Source organism: Poecilia reticulata, chromosome 18, assembly GCF_904066995.2.
Source record: "Poecilia reticulata chromosome 18, P_reticulata-male-v2, whole genome shotgun sequence".
Taxonomy (NCBI): Eukaryota; Metazoa; Chordata; class Actinopteri; order Cyprinodontiformes; family Poeciliidae; genus Poecilia; species Poecilia reticulata.
The window spans coordinates 943,092-962,341 of record NC_088847.1 but is presented as its reverse complement, the minus strand read 5'-3'; the positions used below and the strand labels follow the sequence as shown (position 1 = coordinate 962,341).

At 39.4% G+C, this 19,250-nt stretch overlaps 1 protein-coding gene across 5 annotated transcripts in view; it reads right to left on the bottom strand.

Moving 5' to 3' along the window:
• afap1 (actin filament associated protein 1) overlaps positions 1–19,250 on the bottom strand; it is a 144,456-nt gene that overhangs the window by 89,160 nt on the left and 36,046 nt on the right. Inside the window, exon 1 of one of the 5 annotated variants that reach the window (XM_081599893.1) lies at positions 15,207–15,444. The exons of the other annotated variants lie outside the window; for them this stretch is intronic. Within the exon in view, the coding sequence (XP_081456019.1) occupies positions 15,207–15,243 (37 nt within the window). The 5' untranslated portion in view covers positions 15,244–15,444. Of the gene's footprint in view, positions 1–15,206; positions 15,445–19,250 lie in introns of those variants that run through there. 5 annotated transcript variants of the gene reach the window in all.

Here is a 19,250-nt window from a genome sequence, read left to right as displayed (position 1 = left end):
CTTCCCGTACAAGAACCATGACACATTCAAAAACCGTTTGAAGCGCATGAGAAGGCCATTTGTCGTCTCTAATATTCCCGCGATTCATATCTCTACCTTGCTCACAGTATTAACAGCGATGAGAGATAGATGATGTGCGCTGAGGTCTGACATTTTTCAGAAATATATGGAAAAACATGGGTCTGAGCTTGAGTTTGTCCTGTCGTACCCCATCGATCAGAAGCACCTGGAAGGAAAACCGTAAACCCTAGGAAGATTTTGAGAACATTTTACCGGAGCAGGCATGCGTATCTATGTCCAGACCGACTTTTAGGCCTATCGGGCGATATTTGTGGCTGTGAGTGCGAGTTAGAAATTATTTTGGGGTCAGAAATCCAATCTCTCCCACACTCTAGCGGAGCGGCACTCGCACTCAATCTTTTCGAAAAATCGAAAACTTTGGGTCACTTGGAGACAAAATGTGGAGAAACCGTAATTCGTATCGATGTACCGTCTTCACTTTAGAAGAGATCACGGACGTATCTACAAACTGAAGTTTGAATGGCATTTCTACTTGAATTCATGACGGCACAGTAATTCGTCAAAAATAGGATATTTTTAGGATTTTCTGTCCCCTCGCTCCATTGACTTATATGGGGTTTTTGGGGGTCTTTTTTCGCAATTTACGTTGCCATGGTAACTCTGAATCCCACCAGAAGTAATATCGAGCCGCAAGTTTTGATACCACATTTGTGGGGGTGCACGCAGCGGTAAGACCCGCATTAACGGTGACGCAAGAAAAATAAATAAATATACTAGAAAATTCCTGCAGAAATTTTGCCCAAAGTGTGCCCGTCAGCTTTAATCAAACATTTTAGCTATAGTTTGCACACTGCTCTTTAAACCTAAAATGAATAGGAAGCATAAACATACAACACTAAAGGACTTTACTTTCTTCAACAATGTTCAATGACTGAAGCTCTTTCCAGATCCATCACCATAATTGTATGGCTGATCTGGTTCTCTACAGTAGAGAACTGGTAGAACCTAATGCTTTTCTGTCCGAGACTGATGACTTTAAGCTTCGCACATCTAGTTCTCACTCACGGTACAAAATAAAAAATAAAGACAGTCGATAATTGTTTATTTCTCTAAATCTTTCAGCCTTCATACTAAGGATTTTAATTCACACTCAAAAATTCAGAGAAATAATTTTATCTAAATAAAATATGAATAGTCACAGGAAATATGTATTCTTCCCACAATGCATTGTGAGACCTCTCTCTGTGACTCAGACTACTCACTGCCTCTGGCTGGGACCCATTGCTATGGCAATTAATTATCTGCACCTGGGCTGGCTCTGGAGACAGTTTCTATACTTGGGAGACACCCAGCGTCAGTCTCAAGGATCCTGACAAAAAACCATAAGCCCTAGCAAATTTTAAGCCCTAGCAAATTTTTGAAAACATTTTAAGGGAGCAGGTTTGTGTATCTATGTCATGACTGACTTTTAGACCTATAGGGCGATATTTGTGCCTGTGAGGGGGAGTTCAAAAGAGTTTTGGAGTCAGAAATCCACAGTCCTGTGTGTGTGTTTCAGAGAGAAAGATTAGTGATTCTGTGAGACACACAGGCTCAAATTTTCTCGTTTTTCTTAATTTATGTCGTAATTGTAACTCAGAATCCCACTAAAAATAATAGTTCCCTTCTCGGCATCAAGCTGAACGTTTTGATACCACTTTTGTGGGGGTGCATGCAGCGGTATGAGCCGCATTAAGGTTGACAGAAGAAAAATAAATAATAAACAGACATTCTATTGGGTGAAGAACAATAGGTGCCTGCGATGCAATGCATGGAGGCAGTGACCGACTTGCATTGCTATGGCAGGCCCCAATTACTGGCAAAGCATGCAGTACCTACCATGACTACCAGGGGCGCCCCAAGAGCAGTTTTCTTTTTATCCATAAAATAATGAATTCTACATACATTATCAAATGTATATTGTAAAAACAAATCACTTCATGGTGAAATTGTGTTTTTGATATTATAATGACATAGAAATTACAAAAAAAAAATAAAAAAATCAGCTCCACTGAGGGGGCCTCACAATGCATTGGCTGCTTAGTATAAGCATACTAAGCAGCCACATACTAAGTGGCTGCTTAGTATGCTTATGCCTTGGGCCTGCCCTTTTCCTGCGGTTCACAGAGTTGCACAACCAGAACTAATGCAGTGGGGTTTAAACTCTTACCTTGATGTGGAGTTTGCCAAAGAAAATTAATTCCACACAAGTGGTTGATGTAAATATCCATACAGGTCAGCCTGTGTTCAGTTTGATGAAAGTAGGTGCACGATCTGTGCAGAGGTTATTTCATCAAGCAGCGGCAGCGCACGAGGCAACGTACAGAGGCGCCAGCTGTGTTATTGGTCTGCGCGCTGACGGCTTTAATTGCATGAACTACCAACCTAGCTATAGTTTACAGTTCATCTAGATCAGTGGTCCCCAACCCCCGGTCCGTGGACCAATTGGTACCGGGCCGCCCAAGAAATAATTAAATATTTCAGTTTCATGTATTATTTGAGTCTGGAGAATCTTTTATTTTGAAAAACCTTTAACCGGATTCTCTCGGTTACTTGCGCGCCAACATTGAGCCCACAAGCAGCAAAATGAGGAAGAAACAGATCAGATGTCTTTGGAAAGTTTCTTTGCAAAGGGGAAAAGGCCCAGAGAACAGACAGGAGAATGGATTTATCCCGGACCGGTAAGTGAGTCCCACATTACAAGCCGCTCTGCGTAACATGCGGCGACCGACTGCTAATGAGGCAATGAAGCTTCAAGCTGCTTCACCACATAGAGACCAAGCAGGCTGTGGATATAAGCAACACTTCGGGTGTCATTGTCTCCCATCACTCCCTGATGGAACCGTCTCGTTGCAGAGAAACAAGCTCAGGGCTCCCATTAGTCATTATCGTGAGTTAAAATGTTCACGAAAGTAAAATGTTCGTTTTTGTGGTGGATCTGTATCTTATTTTGAAGGGATATGTAAACGTTACCATAGCGACCAGAGTCAGAGAGCATTTGGGCAGTGGTTGAGAGGAGATGAGTAGAGATTGTGAGTCTTAAGTCTGGTTTAGACGGAAAGATTTGACGGAATTTTGACGGAAATCTCTGACCACAGAGCTGATAAAAGTACAACAGGTTCGATCGGTTTGTGTCTCTGGCCACAAGGCAGGAGCAACACAAACCAATTCCAGTCACGAACATCGCGATTCCAGAAGAAAATCCACAAACTCCCAACATAGCATATGGGGATTTAGAATAACCAAACACGCATAATTATGTAGAAACAATAGTGACAGTCTGTGGAGTCATTTTAAGAGATAAAAGACGTAACAAAAAGAAAAGGCGGTGGATAAAAGATGGCGGGAGCAGCCGCTCTATTTGCTGCACTATGATTTGGAGGAGAATGTTTTTTCATAGTTCACATTTTTAACTGAATAAACATAATAAACATATATAATAATGACCTTTAGATTTAATAATAAACATTTCCACATATCATCTCCGATGTCCACCGGACTCTCAGTTGCGCGATATGTCAGCTGTTTGGGATTCCCCTCTGTTCTTACATCACCGCATTTTCTGATTGGTTACTTGTCACATTCAACAGGTCGTATTCTCGTTCCCAGTCAGGGAAAACCACACAGGCTGCGACAAAAAGACCAAGACAACCCAAATTGGGTATATTCAGGATTTAGCAGGAACACCAACATGCAGAAGCCTTATCTGACTGTTCACGCCCCTCCGCATATAATAAACCTATTCCTAAACCTAGGAATAGGAATAAACCTATTTTTTAGGAATAAATCTTCTCCACCAATGAAATGCTCAGAGCAACAGATTGGCTTGCAATCCATCTAAAATAAATAAATAAATAATACACGTTTTTTTTCTTCATTTATTATTATTTTATTTTTTTTCCTAATAACAAACAAGCAATGCTTAGCCTGGCGCGGGGGGCTAGTAAAGAATGTTGAGCTGCCAGGCTTATAATACACTGGGGAAAACCCTGGATTACTTGGCCAGTTATCTAGTCCTAGAGTCCCGAAAGAAAGTCATAACAATTGTACGACACATCTTTACAACATTTGGAGAGCAATTCTTCTGATTGAAACCAAGAGAGCTAATGAGCCGGTCAAAAGTAAGAACAGGTCGGCAGATCATGCAGTCAACTCAGGAATATAATTCATCCTGCACCACCTTGACCACCCAGGATAGTATACCAGGGGAACACCAGGAGTTCCCCAAGGTAACGGGGTAATTCTCCACCTGTCAATGGATCACCCGCTTCCTGACTGACTGATACTATTGAAAGCAGCAGCTGAGGCTGAGGAGAATCTTCTCTCACACAAACCCGATCAGCACTAGTGTTCCTTTGTGTTGTGTTTTCTCCCCACTCCAAGTCTCTCTGTAAACAAATGGCTGCACCTCATCGGAAAGGTCTGTGAAACTCCTGAAGTTTGCAGATGACACCACTGTCATTAGTCTGATCCAGGACAGTGATGAGCCTGCTGGTCCAGTAGAAGGGTCTGCACCACCTGGAGCTCAGTGTGCTGAATATGGTAGAGATAATGGTGGACTTCAAGAGAACCAACACTGCCTCCCCTCACTGACCATATAAGACTGTCTATAGGGCCAACCATGAACCAAGCTTAGTTGAGAGGCAACTCAAGGAGAACAGGAGCTGCTGGTGAGCCATTGTTCAGTTTGTCCTGTGTTCATCCAACACTATTCGGTTTTACTCATCCACAAAACAGGACAGGTCCAAACTACAACAAACAATCCAGTCTGCAAAGAGGATTATCAGGGTTGGCTTTGCCTCTAGCCACGACCTGTACAGATCAAGGGTCAAGAAAGGGCAGCTAACATCTCTGCAGATCCCTCACATCATGCTCCCAAACTGTTTAGACGTTTACCTTCTGGTGGCCCTATGCACAACTACTTGCAAAAAAACAGCTAACAGGAAGTCTCACTAGTGAACACAATGAATACCTTACAATCTTAGTGGTCTAATAATCTACTGTAAAACACAAAAGACAACATTTAAGAGCTTGATATATGTATATCTTTTGTTGTTTATCCTCTGAAATGCATATACATAAAGACCGTACATTGTGAGCACCTGAAACGAAAGTCAAATTCCTTGTTTGCACACAAAATACTGGCTAATAAAGTTAATTCTGATGTTGCATGCACCTGGGTCATGTTGACAATATACCGTTTTCGCCACGCAGAGAAATGTCAAGCAGTCTTTACTGCTCCGTTTACTGCCTCACATAGCTTCTTTCAACCTGAGCAATACTCCAAATGGGTGGTTGGAATGTTACACCAGCAGCTGACATGGCTCCCCAGACCATCACTGGACTTCTGGCATTTTGCCATTTTCTTCTCCCCAGTCTTCCTCCAGACTCTGGCACCTTGATTTCCGAATGACATTCAAAATTTGCTTTCATCCAAAAAAAAGTTCTTTCGACCACTGAGCAACAGTCCAGTGCTTCTTCTCTGTAGCCCAGTTCAGGCGTTTCTGCCGCCGTTTCTGGTTCAAAAGTGTCTTGACCTGGGGAATGCAGCACCTGTAGCCCATTTCCTGCACACGCCTGTGCACAGTGGCTCTGGATGTTTCTACTCCAGACTCAGTCCACTGCTTCCGCAGGTCCCCCAAGGTCTGGAATCGGCCCTTCTCCACAATCTTCCTCAGGGTCCGGTCACCTCTTCTCGTTGTGCAGCGTTTTCTGCCACACTTTTTAATTCCCACTGAGGTGCCTTGATACAGCACTCTGGGAACAGCCTATTTGTTCAGAAATGTCTTTGTGTCTTACCCTCTTGCTTGAGGGTGTCAATGATGACCTTCTGGACAACAGTCAGGTCGGCAGTCTTACCCATGATTGCGGTTTTGAGTAATAAACCAGGCTGGGAGTTTTTAAAAGCCTCAGGAATCTTTTGCAGGTGTTTAGAGTTACTTAGTTGATTCAGATGATGAGGTTAACTGCTCATTCAGAGAACCTTTTCATGATATGCTAATTTTGAGACAGGGATTTTGGGATTTTATGAGCTGTATGCCAAAATCATCAGTATTAAAACAATAAAAGACATGAAATATTTCAGTTGGTGTGCTATGAATCTAAAATATGACAGTTTAATTTTTATTATTACATTATGGAAAATAATGAACTTTATCACAATATGCAAATTTTTTGAGAAGGACCTGTATGTGCCATGCTCTGATTACACACCGATACGTGTGCATGTGTGTTTGTGTATCATTTTTTTAATGCATGTAGGTTAACAAAATAATGCTATTGTTGATCATTTAAAAAAAAAATCCTTAAGGAGCAGAATATTTTTATCAGTGTAAGATGGACCTTTATCAAACACATTGCCTTACAGCAGAAACATCCTCTAAAAGTAAGCCTTAAATGGTCCAGATATTTCCAAGTATCCTTCTCCATCTGGATTCATTTACAGTGTCAACACCATGCCCGCTTCAGGAACATCAAAAGCATATTCCAAACACAGCAATTACTCCGTACAGCCTACAACACCTGGGCAAGTCAAGAAAATCATTTCCCTGCCAGGTATTCAAACTTCCTACAGCTCAGCAGAAAAAGGTGTTGTTTCTCCTGGCTTAGGCACCACCATCTGCATGTGTGCGCACGCACGCATGTGTGTGGGGTCATTTCTGGGTCTTGCTGGAAACTTGAGCTGCTGCAGCTCTGTTGTTTTGGAAATGCCTGCCCAGATTAGAGGGACGATGTCATTGTTCCGTTTTCCCAGAATACAGCTGCTAGGACTGAATAGCACACATGCCATCCCAGTGAGCCAAACAGTGCCTTTAACAATTTTGGGATGTGTTCAGTCTCTGTGCTTGGCATTTGTTCAGGTTGAGGTTTGAATACAGAGATCTGTTTGAGGGGCAGGGGGCACAGCATCAAATATCAGCAAGTTTATGGCTTTGGTTTCGCTCACCGAGTAAAGTTCTGGGATTTTCCCTCGGAAAAATCTTTCCAAAAATTCTTATTACAAACCATCACATGGTCCAGACTCTGTCACAAAGCCATGCCGCTCCTGCAAATGAGTATGGGTCTGTACTCAGTTTGCTTGCATTAGTGGCCTTCATAAACAGAAAAGAAAAAGTCTAAGACAGAACTCCAAACTCTTGAGGGCCAAAATGCCCTATGAACTCCTGTGGAAAGAAGAAGTTGGAATCAGTATTTCATTGCCATGGACGTAGATCGTCCCTTCCCAACTCCATTTCATACCTATAGGATAACTTTTTTCAAATCTTTCTACCGAAAAGATATCAAATTACATGTTCTTTGAAATTTGCCTGAATATAAAACTTTTCATAGAAATGTTCGAACTGTATAGTTTTTCTTAAAATCATGTACTACAACCTAACTCCAGTGATGCTGCAAGGCAACTGGACTGTTGCCTTGCAGCAAGGAAGGTCCTGTGTTCAAATGCCGGCCCGAGGTCTTTCAGCATGGGGTTTGCACGCTCTCTCTAAATTCTCCTTAGGTTTGTCCTGTGATTGTTTGAATGTTTGTCCTGTCTGTGTGTTTCCCTTTAATGGGCAGGGTGAGCGGGACGGCCCCGCCTCTTGCCTGTTGACCGCTGGAGATACCCCTGGTGAGATAAGAAAATGGATGGATTTTTTTATCTCACTTTCTTATCTGCCAGCATATGTGTGTCATGTTGGTCACTGATGTGACCAGCCATGAAAGACTGAACTACATACAGGGAACAAGAGTGGTATGCAAACTATTAATTCCACAATTCAATGCAAACCTACTTTTAGTTACAAGGAGGAAAAGGAAGAGTTTCAGAAAAGAAAACTTAATGTCACAGGGAGAAAGGACTCCCTGTCCCATTTAGTACATTGTCTTTACACAGGTGCTTTCCATTGGAAAAGTCTCCCCCAAAAAATCATTGAATAAACATTTGCATTTAAATAATATCAATATAAAAAGGCAAAAGAAACAAAGAACGAAATAAATCTGCCATTTATCAGGAAAAAAAAAGAAAAGAATTTTAGCCCTCCCCCCCACCATTGTTAGAACAATGGTTCAGTCCAACTATGAGGAGCAACAGCAGCTGAATGGCACAGGCTCATCAGAGCCACTGAAGTGAGGAGCTAGCCGTTAGCTGTGGCTCTACAGCGCAAACCTAAAACCCTCCAGTAAGTAAATGCTTAAAGCAAAAGACATGCAACACCTTTTATTTACTTTCACTGCTCAACAAGAAGAAGCTTAAGCTTTTTTGTCAAACATCTCATTCATATCTCTTTAAGTTCTAGTTAATTAGAAGAGTTTGAAACCAGAGGGGAGGGCTGAGCAAGTGGACAAGCTCAGTGTGGGAGCCGAGAACAGAAGAAAGAACAGATATGTAGAGCCTTTAAAACCACAAAATAAAATCAGAATATTTTTCTATATAAACCCTTGTGCTTTGTGTTACGTTTAAATTATATTTCCCAGATATTAATTTTTATCTACTTATTTATTCTCAGTCACCCAGGACATGACAAAACTGAAAAAGGCTTAAAAATAAGCAACTTAAGTTATAATTTAAATAGCCCATAACTTGTATTGGGAGCCACAATAGATCAATGATTATGAGGACTTTTATTAAGAGCAGTTACTCATTAAAGCTTTTTTATTTAGAACCTTAAAATTTTGTGTAGCAGAAATTAGATCAGTCAGACTGAACAAAACTCCAAGCAACATTTGAATTTTAGTTTTACTTCTCAACAGTCTGCTTACTTAGAAAAACACCTTTGATGTGCATTACTAGTCATTTTTGGTCCTGCAGCTTGAATGTGGTTTAAAAACATTTTAAACCACATTTTATGTTACGTTTCACTGTAACTTTGTCGACCCCCACCCCCCCCCCCAATATTGGTCTTAAGTAATTTTCCTGTTTATGGTCCTCCTCCCCAAAAATAAGATGGGATCTACACCCTTGGATTATACTGAAGGGGAGATTGAGATTGTTTAATGGTTTCAACAGTACAAAAAAAAAAAAAAAAAACTTTAGTAATTTGTGTGTTCCAGAATTGTCTGGAAAACTTTAAATAGGATTTTACACCCCACACCCAACCGCCCCAGCCTCCAGGTTTTGTGTTACGGCCCTGCGTTTGGTGTCACAGCAAATCACTCCTCCTGCCTCTCTACAACTCGGATGGCTGCACAGATTTGTGACACTAATCTTTAGAAAAAAACAAGCCCGAAGCCGCTTATAATAATCGGACTTGGCAAACGAAACTCAAAATAGTTCCTGTTTTTCCAACAACAAAATGCACATCTCCATCTTCCCTCCAATGTTTATGTTTATGCTGCTGCACAGAAATGGCGATCACTCCCCAAGACGCACAAAGGAAATAAAAATAAATTACAAAAGAAAATAGTAACACACAGTAACGCAAAGTGATTTCGATAAGTAACTGTCATCTGACTACTGGATTTGAAATGGCAACGTGTTAGATTACTCGTTACTGAGAAAAGTGGTCCGACGTCAGTAACGCGTTACTGACATCACTGATTTTATATATATATATATATATATATATATATATATTTGTGTATTTAGACTACTTTGGTAACTGTTAAACCCTCCCATTATTTTGGGAAGATAATGGGAGGGTAAGACCACACCAGGTGCTTGATGGAGATTTATTGTTTTTGGGCAAATGTCCGGTGTCATGACGGGAGGTTTTTATTCGGCCTTTGTTGGAGGTCTTTGGTTTTGGAATCTAGAAGGCCGGGACAGTGTGTGTGTCTGAGCGCATTTTCAAAAATGTGTAAAAAATATGACAGCTTTGCCGAAAACACATGTGAACTGGGCAGTGTGGTACTACAGGTCCTTCTAAAAAAATTTGCATATTGTGATAAAGTTCATTATTTTCCATAATGATAAAAATTAAACTGTCACATATTTTAGATTCATAGCACACCAACTGAAATATTTCAGATCTTTAATTGTTTTAATACTGATGATTTTGGCATACAGCTCATGGAAACCCAAAATCCCTGTCTCAAAAAATTAGCATATGATGAAAAGGTTCTCTGAACGAGCAATGAACCTCATCATCTGAATCAACAAAGTAACTCAAATACCTGCAAAATATTCCTGAGGCTTTTAAAAACTCCCAGCCTGGTTTATTACTCAAAACCGCAATCATGGGTAAGACTGCCGACCTGACTGTTGTCCAGAAGGCCATCATTGACACCCTCAAGCAAGAGGGTAAGACACAAAGACATTTCTGAACAAATAGGCTGTTCCCAGAGTGCTGTATCAAGGCACCTCAGTGGGAAGGAAAAAGTGTGGCAGAAAACGCTGCACAACGAGAAGAGGTGACCGGACCCTGAGGAAGATTGTGGAGAAGGGCCGATTCCAGACCTTGGGGGACCTGCGGAAGCAGTGGACTGAGTCTGGAGTAGAAACATCCAGAGCCACTGTGCACAGGCGTGTGCAGGAAATGGACTACAGGTCAAGCCACTGTTGAACCAGAAACAGCGGCAGAAGCGCCTGACCTGGGCTACAAGAAGCAGCACTGGACTGTTGCTCAGTGGTCGAAAGAACTTTTTTCGGATGAAAGCAAATTTTGAATGTCATTCGGAAATCAAGGTGCCAGAGTCTGGAGGAAGACTGGGGAGAAGAAAATGCCAAAATGCCAGAAGTCCAGTATCAAGTACCCACAGTCAGTGATGGTCTGGGGAGCCATGTCAGCTGCTGGTGTTGGTCCACTGTGTTTTATCAAGGGCAGAGTCAATGCAGCAGCTATCAGGAGATTTTGGAGCACTTCATGCTTCCATCTGCTGAAAAGCTTTATGGAGATGAAGATTTCATTTTTCAGCACAACCTGGCACCTGCTCACAGTGCCAAAACCACTGACCATGGCATTACTGTGCTCAATTGGCCTGCCAACTCTCCTGACCTGAACCCCATAGAGAATCTGTGGGATATTGTGAAGAGAAAGCTGAGAGATGCAAGACCCAAAACTCTTGGTTGAGGCCGCTATCAAAGCATCTTCGGTCTCCATAACACATTATGGAGACCGAAGATCTCCACATGCTGACAGTGCCACTATCAGCATGTGGCACTGCTGAGAGCAGTGCCACATGCTGATAGCCTCCATGTCACGCTGGTTATAATGATTTTCAGTTAGCATAAAGTCAGGACTTTACGCTAACTCTAGGCACATGCATCACAGGTAGATTCTAGTAAAACACTGATTAATGCCTGGTTTTAAAATTATTTAACTGGACTTGTAGCCATTATTTTGTGCCCATGTAGCTGGACACCACACGGCATGACGAACCCGATCGAACCGTTATACCTAGGATTTGATTTCTGTCGGCTAATGTGTGGTCTGGTTTTGAAAATGGGCCGACAACTCGTGTAATGTGTGCTAGACATTAGACTAAGGAAATGAGGAAGGGAGGGTCAGTGGAGAGCACCGGAGCTGAGCCTTTTTCTATTCAGTGTCATCAACAGAAAGAAAAAAGGCCGGAAGAAACCATAAAGCCGATAATTAAAATGAGGTTGATAGGTTTAATTTATCGTCCGATTAATTGATTTATCGTTTATTGCGACAGGCCTACTCATGGGCGATTGGATTCGTAATCGACAGCAAAAAACCTGATGAGAGCATCCCTAGTTTCTATGTAGATTTATTTTTCAGTTATCCCATTTATTTATCTTTGATTAAACCAGGTAGTCAGCATCGAAATTATGCTGCTACTTACCAAATCTCCCTTAAAAAATCTCATTTTCAGGAAAATAAAACCATAAAACCAAACATTACATACACATAACATTGTGGACTTTTTGTTGTTTTTTGTTTTAAATAATATTTATTTTGTTTCTTGAGAAGCATTTGTCTGTAAAATGAGTAAAAATATCACTAATAAGGTATTTTAAAAATCATTTTTTAAAAATCTGAACGCCCCCCACTGGGCGGTATTGCCCACGTTGAGAACCGCTACTCTAGCACAATGAATGACAAAAAGTATCTTTTCCTTTCTCTACACACAAAAAAATCCTTGACGTAATTTCATTTTTTTCAGTTTTGTATTTTAAATGTCCATAAACAAAATAAACACAAAACCCTTCTCCACAAAATAAAAGTGTTTATAATTCTTTTCTTGTTTTCAATTACGGCAAGAACTATGTATAAAATACATAAAAGCCCCATATACTATTAAAATGCTCACAATTATAAACATAAAAAGAAACAAAGAGACTTACAGGTCACATCTCACAAATCACAACGAGGAATTCATTCTTTTTTCTAACATCTGCATTGGACAAATGTAAAATCGTAATATTACAGAGCATAACTGAATAGTTTTTAGTAATAAATGTTTAATTCTAGAACTTGCATTTAAATTTTGGCATCACACACTTCCTATGACTTCTGGCTTGCGACGTCGGAGAGGCTGCTGCACAGGAGTTGACGTATTTTTTGCTTTTGGTTTGTTTTTTATTTGTCCACGGTGATTGTATCCACTACCATGACAGTGATGTAATTTGGAACAGGTGTGGGACTACACAGCCTCTGAATTATTTTAATAATTCCAGCAAGGGACGCAACATAGGCAGAATAGTGGCGGTGGTTGTTGCTATGTCAAGGTATGGAGGGAAACTACCATCTTTCAAAAGAGAAAGTGAACCCCCTTGAACAGTGGACCAATCAGGTGAGTTCACAGGACGAGTAGCCATGATCTGTCCGAAAGTGTGGCAGGATGGGAGGGGCAGAGGGAGAATTCAAAATAGTGCAAGCAGCTTTGTGCAGCAAGCAGGTTGTGACAACCAGATTTCACATTTGATGGGTCACACATCTGTAATTAAAATTTAAGATATGTCAAATGTAATAATTACTAGTCTGAATTACATTTTTAGACATCTGAATTTAGACTCTAAGACTTAAAACTGTAAGGACTCTTGTGCTGCCACTGAGCTGTCCAAACCATTTCCTGCAGAATTGTGTCTGGCACCAAATTGTCAGAAAATGCTCAATGGAGAAAGAGCTCAGCATTCTGAGATATAAGGACAACACACAACTTCATCCATTTGAAGACTACTTCAGAAATCTGTGAAGAAATTCCTGTTTATTCACTTCTGATAAATACAATGAACGTAAAAACAGATTTTAAAAGCCAAAAGTGCCATCACCCATTCCTAAGATGCATTTCAAAAATATTTTATTTTTTATTGAAAGTTCAAAATGCTATGTAAATATGCGAATAATGTTTCTCTTCTAAATGAACCCACTAAAAGATCTACTACTGCCATTCATTTTTTACTTTTCTTTATCATAGTAAGTCATCCTGGATCTGCATCTGTGTTTTCTGTGAATTTTATTTGTTTCTTTTTTATTTTATTTTGGATAATTATGATGTGTAACTGTGGGAACCATGTGAATTGTTTTTGCAACAGCAAGCAGCTAAAGAAGTCAAATAATGCCTGAACTTAATGCCTGGATGATATGGCTGAAAAACTTATGATGTAAGTGTTTCATATCAGTTGATATCAAAAATTGTTGGTAGATGATGATTAGTTTTGGTTTTAAATATCTGAAATACTGGCAAACTGGTAGTGTGACATTTCCTTTTTTATCTACAGTTTTCACTGTAGAAAACTAGATGTTTTTTTAAAGCACTTATGACACACATTGGCAAAATCTGAAACTGCTGCTGTGCAAGGTTGTTGCTAGGTAACCAAAGAGTGACTGAGTTAGGCTTTAATCACACTGCAGCCTGAAATGACCCAAATCAGATTTTTCTTTGCCCTTATGTGACCTCTAGCTCACCTTTTTATTACAGTCTGAACAACACAGATCAGATTTTTTTTTAATGCAGCCCAAACAACTTTGATATTTGATCCTAAATCTGACACTTTTCTGAGTGAGCGTCGCTCCTTCACCCTGACGTTCCTTCCCTCGGTAAGGGGGGGGGGGCGATCTATGTTTTCGCATCCACCTGAATAATGTGTAGTTGTGCCACTGATGGGGGGTGATAATGCGGATTAAGTTGTTAATGTGCTGGCAACAATTTTAAAATCGCAAGATGTGCTCCACCATTGGCATCCATGTTTACTTCCGCAAACAATGAGTATGTGCCCTACATGTGATGTAACAGCGCCCTTTACAGCGCATGCTGGGCACTTTTAGGTTTGCTTACAGTTCACACTGGAGATCACATTTGGAAATGTGAACGACCATGCAAAGAAAATCTGATTTGTTGATTTATTGTCCAGGCCTACCTGAACTATAACCCCAAATTCCAAACAAATTAAAAAGGAGGTTTCATGAAGGAAGAAATTATGAAAAAGCCTTTACGCAGACTCCAACGTCTCTTTGTCTATCTTTCTAACCGTACGGCAAACATAGATATAAAGAAAATCAGGTGAATTAGCAGTGCTTGTCAACAACTGATGGAATCATATGGGACATGTTATTGTGAAATCAGCAGGAAAAATGAGGCCAGTTTAAGATGAATGAAGCTAAATACAATCCTTGGAGAAAAGAAAAAAACTGTTACAAAGGCTGTAAAAGAATTAAGACTGGGGCAGACGACCATTGTACATTACAACGACAAATCTGAATGGCTTGACTTTGGAATAATTATTAAATGTATGTAAATAATATAAATACATCAAAGTATATTTGTTTTGTTTCACCAAATGTGAAAATGTGGCAAATGAATGTTTCTGTTGTGCTTCAGAAGTGACACTGTGAACTTTTTTAGTGAAATCTGGGGCACATAAAAATGAAGCACTGAAGAAATCTGATGAGAAACTTATGATGCTGAAACCTAACGTGGAAGACAGGAAAGACAAAGCTGCGGCATCTTACCCAAACCAGACTGAGATCATTCTGGCCCAGACCATAAGGAGGAGCCAGCCGTTTCTCCCTCTTCCACCCAAACTCCCCCCGCCAGCTGAACCCGCACACCTTTTACCAATACGACTCCCTCTTAACGTGAGCGCGTGCGTGTAGCCGCCCGAGGCCAGTTGCAAAAGTAACTTTTCTTTCTCTTAGGAGCCGGTCTAACTGGATGAAGCCACAGTAAAACCAGCCCAGAAGGTAAAAATGGCCGACAGTGACACCGAAAAGTGAAAATAAAGCGTTTTCCTGTATTTAGAGACTCAAAAGGCGGCTACTCACCCCTGCTGCAAGCGAATAGAATGGGCTCACTCCTCATCGTGAGTTCAAACTCATTTAATCCACCAGATCACGTACACAAGGCCGGAGGCGCGCGCCCAGTGGCTCGAGGGCCAGCAATAAAAATCCTCACGGTCCGGGTCGTTTCCCTCTTTCTAGCTTTTTTTCCCCGTCGAACCGCCGGCTGCTGGAGATTTCTTGCTCCTTTCAAACTTTTTCTCCGAATCTTTCTGATCCCTCCCTTTGTTCCTCCTCCCCTCCCATTATATCCCACTCCCACGAACTGCCTACATGGACAGTATACTTCTGTATCTAACAAAGCTCATCAATCTCTTTTCGGTACGTTTACCTGACAAGTGGGCTGCCAGGAAGAAAGAGAATATTGAATAACATCTGAATAGCTGAAAATTGTGGGGTTTGGACTGGGGAAAATGTGGAGGGTAGATTTTTCCCCCCTTTGAATGATCTTAAAATCTAGATATTCAGATTTTAAAATCAGAACAATCTGATTTTAAAATCAGAATATCTGCTTTGGAACCAATATGATACACCCCAAGTGAACAAAAAGCCACACCCATAATTTTTTCTCATTGTCTAAAGCTAAATCAGACAAAACTTATCTTGTAGGTCAGTTAGAATGACCAAGATTAGTGCTATTTGCTAAAATGCCAGGACTGCAAAATCCAATGGAATTGGTTCTATCCAATTAAAATGCAAAATCTAAGTTTACATGCAAAATGGCTCAAATAATGAGGGGAAAGCTCAAATGATGATGTCATGCTTTGGACATTTTTGCTAGGTAAACCCACACATGTGAGTTATGTGAGTCTGATTTGACTTGATGGAAAAGTCAAAAGAAATCAGCCAAGGAAGACAATGGTCCTCAAGTCTGGTTCATCCTTAGGAACAATTTCCAAAAATTTGAAGGTGCATCATCGATCTGTTCAAACAATTACACAAGTGTAGACATGATGGGAATAATACATCATCATAGAGATGAGTTCTGTGTTCCAGAGATCAGAGTGTTTAGGTCAGAAATGTTGTAAGAAAGAAATGTTGCAACAAAGGTCAAAGATCTTGTGAAACCTAATGTGGAAGCTGCTACTGAATCTAGAAAAACAGTCATTATCCACAGGGAAAATGTTGCGTACCTAAATAGGCTGAAAGGGAGCAAAGACGAAATTGTTACACCAAAGAAACATAAAAAAAAACATTTTGCACTTTGTAGATACACACAATCACATGCTTAAATACATGTGATTGGCCACAAGGTTGCAATGCTAATCAAAACAAAGTTCTGCCAAGGTTTTTTTTTTTTTTTTACAAATGGAGAATAAACCTAAGTACAGTCAAAGTCACTACAAAGTGACTTAAGAAAACAAAGTTGATATTTTGGCATGGCCATCAAAAGGTCCGGATCTCAATTGTTAGAGAGGACAACCTTCCAGCAGGACAATCATATCTGCAACAATCCACCAGTCAGGCCTGTATGCAGACACGGCGCTAGAGGTATTTAGCTGGGGTAGGCAATGTCTTATTTTGGGGGGAGCACAGTAAATAGGCTCTTACTATGACAACTACATACACATATATATCTGTATATATATATATATATATATATATATATATATATATATATATATATATATATATATATACTACTGAATATATATATATACACTGTTCAAAAAAATAAAGGGAACCTTTATGAGCAGTGTGTATATATATATATATATATATATATATATATATATATATATATATATATATATAACTGCTTCTTTGTGTCCTTTGGAGTTTCTGTGCTAATTAATTCTTTTGCGAAGCGATAAAAGATTTACAAAAACAAGCTTTTTAATTGCTACAAAATAAAGCTGTATTTCCTCCTTCAGCCCACTGGCTGCAATGTTGACACCTTGAGATGCCATGAGACCTAAATCCTGAACATTATGGCATGGAGTGCATCCCAGTTTTCCATATCTGTCATATAACCATTCATTTTAGCTTTTAAACTGGTTCTATTGATCCTGTGTCCAGACAGAGGGATAATCAGTAGCCCAGCATCATGACCTGTTTGTTCTGAAGATCCTGCAGCTTCCACTTCTCTTCCTAACCTGGCGCCTCCTCACCCTGACTCTCATACTGACAGGAGGAACCACAGAGCTCTGTTAGGTTAAAGCTCATCTTCTGAAGTTGGGATGTTTTTCCTCCAACAGGTTCCAGAGGAATCACCTCAAACCAGATGCTGGACTGGATTTTATTTCAGTGTCATTTGTGAATGTTAGAGCCTCATTTTCAACAGTTTAGTTATAAAGGTTGAAAAGGGTTATAAGTTTGGAGAAAATCTCATCAACATCAATATGTTCACTAAATAAGAGGGGAAAAAAATTTTGTTTGATAAAGAAAAAGCCTCTCAGACTCTGATGAATGGCTTCATTAATGCCTAACGTCCAACCTGATGGAGCTGGACAGTTGAATACTAAAAGAGATTACTGTTCAGCTGAAGTCTTTACCTCACCATTAAATCTAGGAAGATCTTCCATTAGGGTGTGAAAACAAAATATTTGAATTGACAAAGGGTGTATTTACTTTTACCTCTTGTTACATTGCTTCAAGGCTCTGCGTATTGTCGTTTAATGCATGTTTGTTGTTTAAAATCAACACAAGCTCTATCAGGGTTTTCTCCAGTGCATTCCCTAGTAAAACATAGTATGATTTTAGTGATTCTTGAGAATAGGGACAAAACGGGTCCTATGGATAAAGCACACAATTTGAATAAAATATACACAAAATATAATTTTTTCAAATATCTGACTAAACTAACCTGGGTCATGTGAGCACAACAATGTATGTTTTCCTGGTGTTTGCTGAATATTTTTTTATTTTAAACATTGTAGTCAGTGGATGATGCCTGTAAAATCCCTTGTCCAGGAGCAGAACTCAATACATTATAGTTTAAAACATTATAGTTTAAAACAAATAAAGAAATACTAAAATTATATGACAAATAAGTATAAGTAGTCATATAAATAATTATAAAAGTATCAATAAATTGAATTAAAAATCATTTTTATATATTTTCCAACTCCATTAAAATGTGTCCCTAGTTTTTGTCAACACCATCAGACATGAAAAGAATGTAAAAGAATCAGGCATTATTGGGGGGCACCAGAACTTCTGAGGACCCCATGACCACTTCCCTTCTCTTCCTTTGCCAAGAGGGCTAGTTAGCTCTGGTTAGCTTATGTTATTCTTTAGTTTTTTTCTTCTTTTTATTCCTAAGTTTTTTTGTCACAACCATGATGTGTCAACACCATAACTGACAATTTACAAAACTTTGATGAAATTTTGTGAAATAAATGCTTAATTTTAGTTTACTGTAAAGATTTCATGGACCTGATGACCTGATATGGCCTCCTTCAGAATAACATCATATAAATTGAGGTAGCTTGGTATTTTGTCAACTCCATCAGAGTTTTTGTGACTCTTTAAGTGAAATTGTTGTCAAATCTTACTTAAATGTGCAATTAATTCATTTTAATGTATTTTACATAAATTGCATTACTTCACATGTATCAAGTTTTTCATTTTACTCACTAGTTTGTCATCACCTTCAGATCTGTGTCAATTCCGTCAGATGGACGTTTGTTGTTTTTTGTTTTAAATAATATTTATTTTGTTTCTTGAGAAGCATTTGTCTGTAAAATGAGTAAAAATATCACTAATATATCACTAAAGATGCTAAGCCTGCACCTTAGCATCTTTACATTTCCAAAACATTATTTGTCATATTTGCATACATAAGGTTTAGAAATAATGAAAAAAAATATGGGAAAATTTAAACCCATTTTGTCCCTATTCTCAAGAATCACTGAGTATACTCAATTTTAACATACTTTAGCTTTACATACTTTGATTCATGTACTTAAACTGTACTATTTTGGAACTACTTTTTAGTGCTTAGTATATTTTAATAGTATTTAAATAGTATTAAATTACAAGTTTTAGTATACTTAGTATACTTAAACGTACTTTTTTGGAACAACT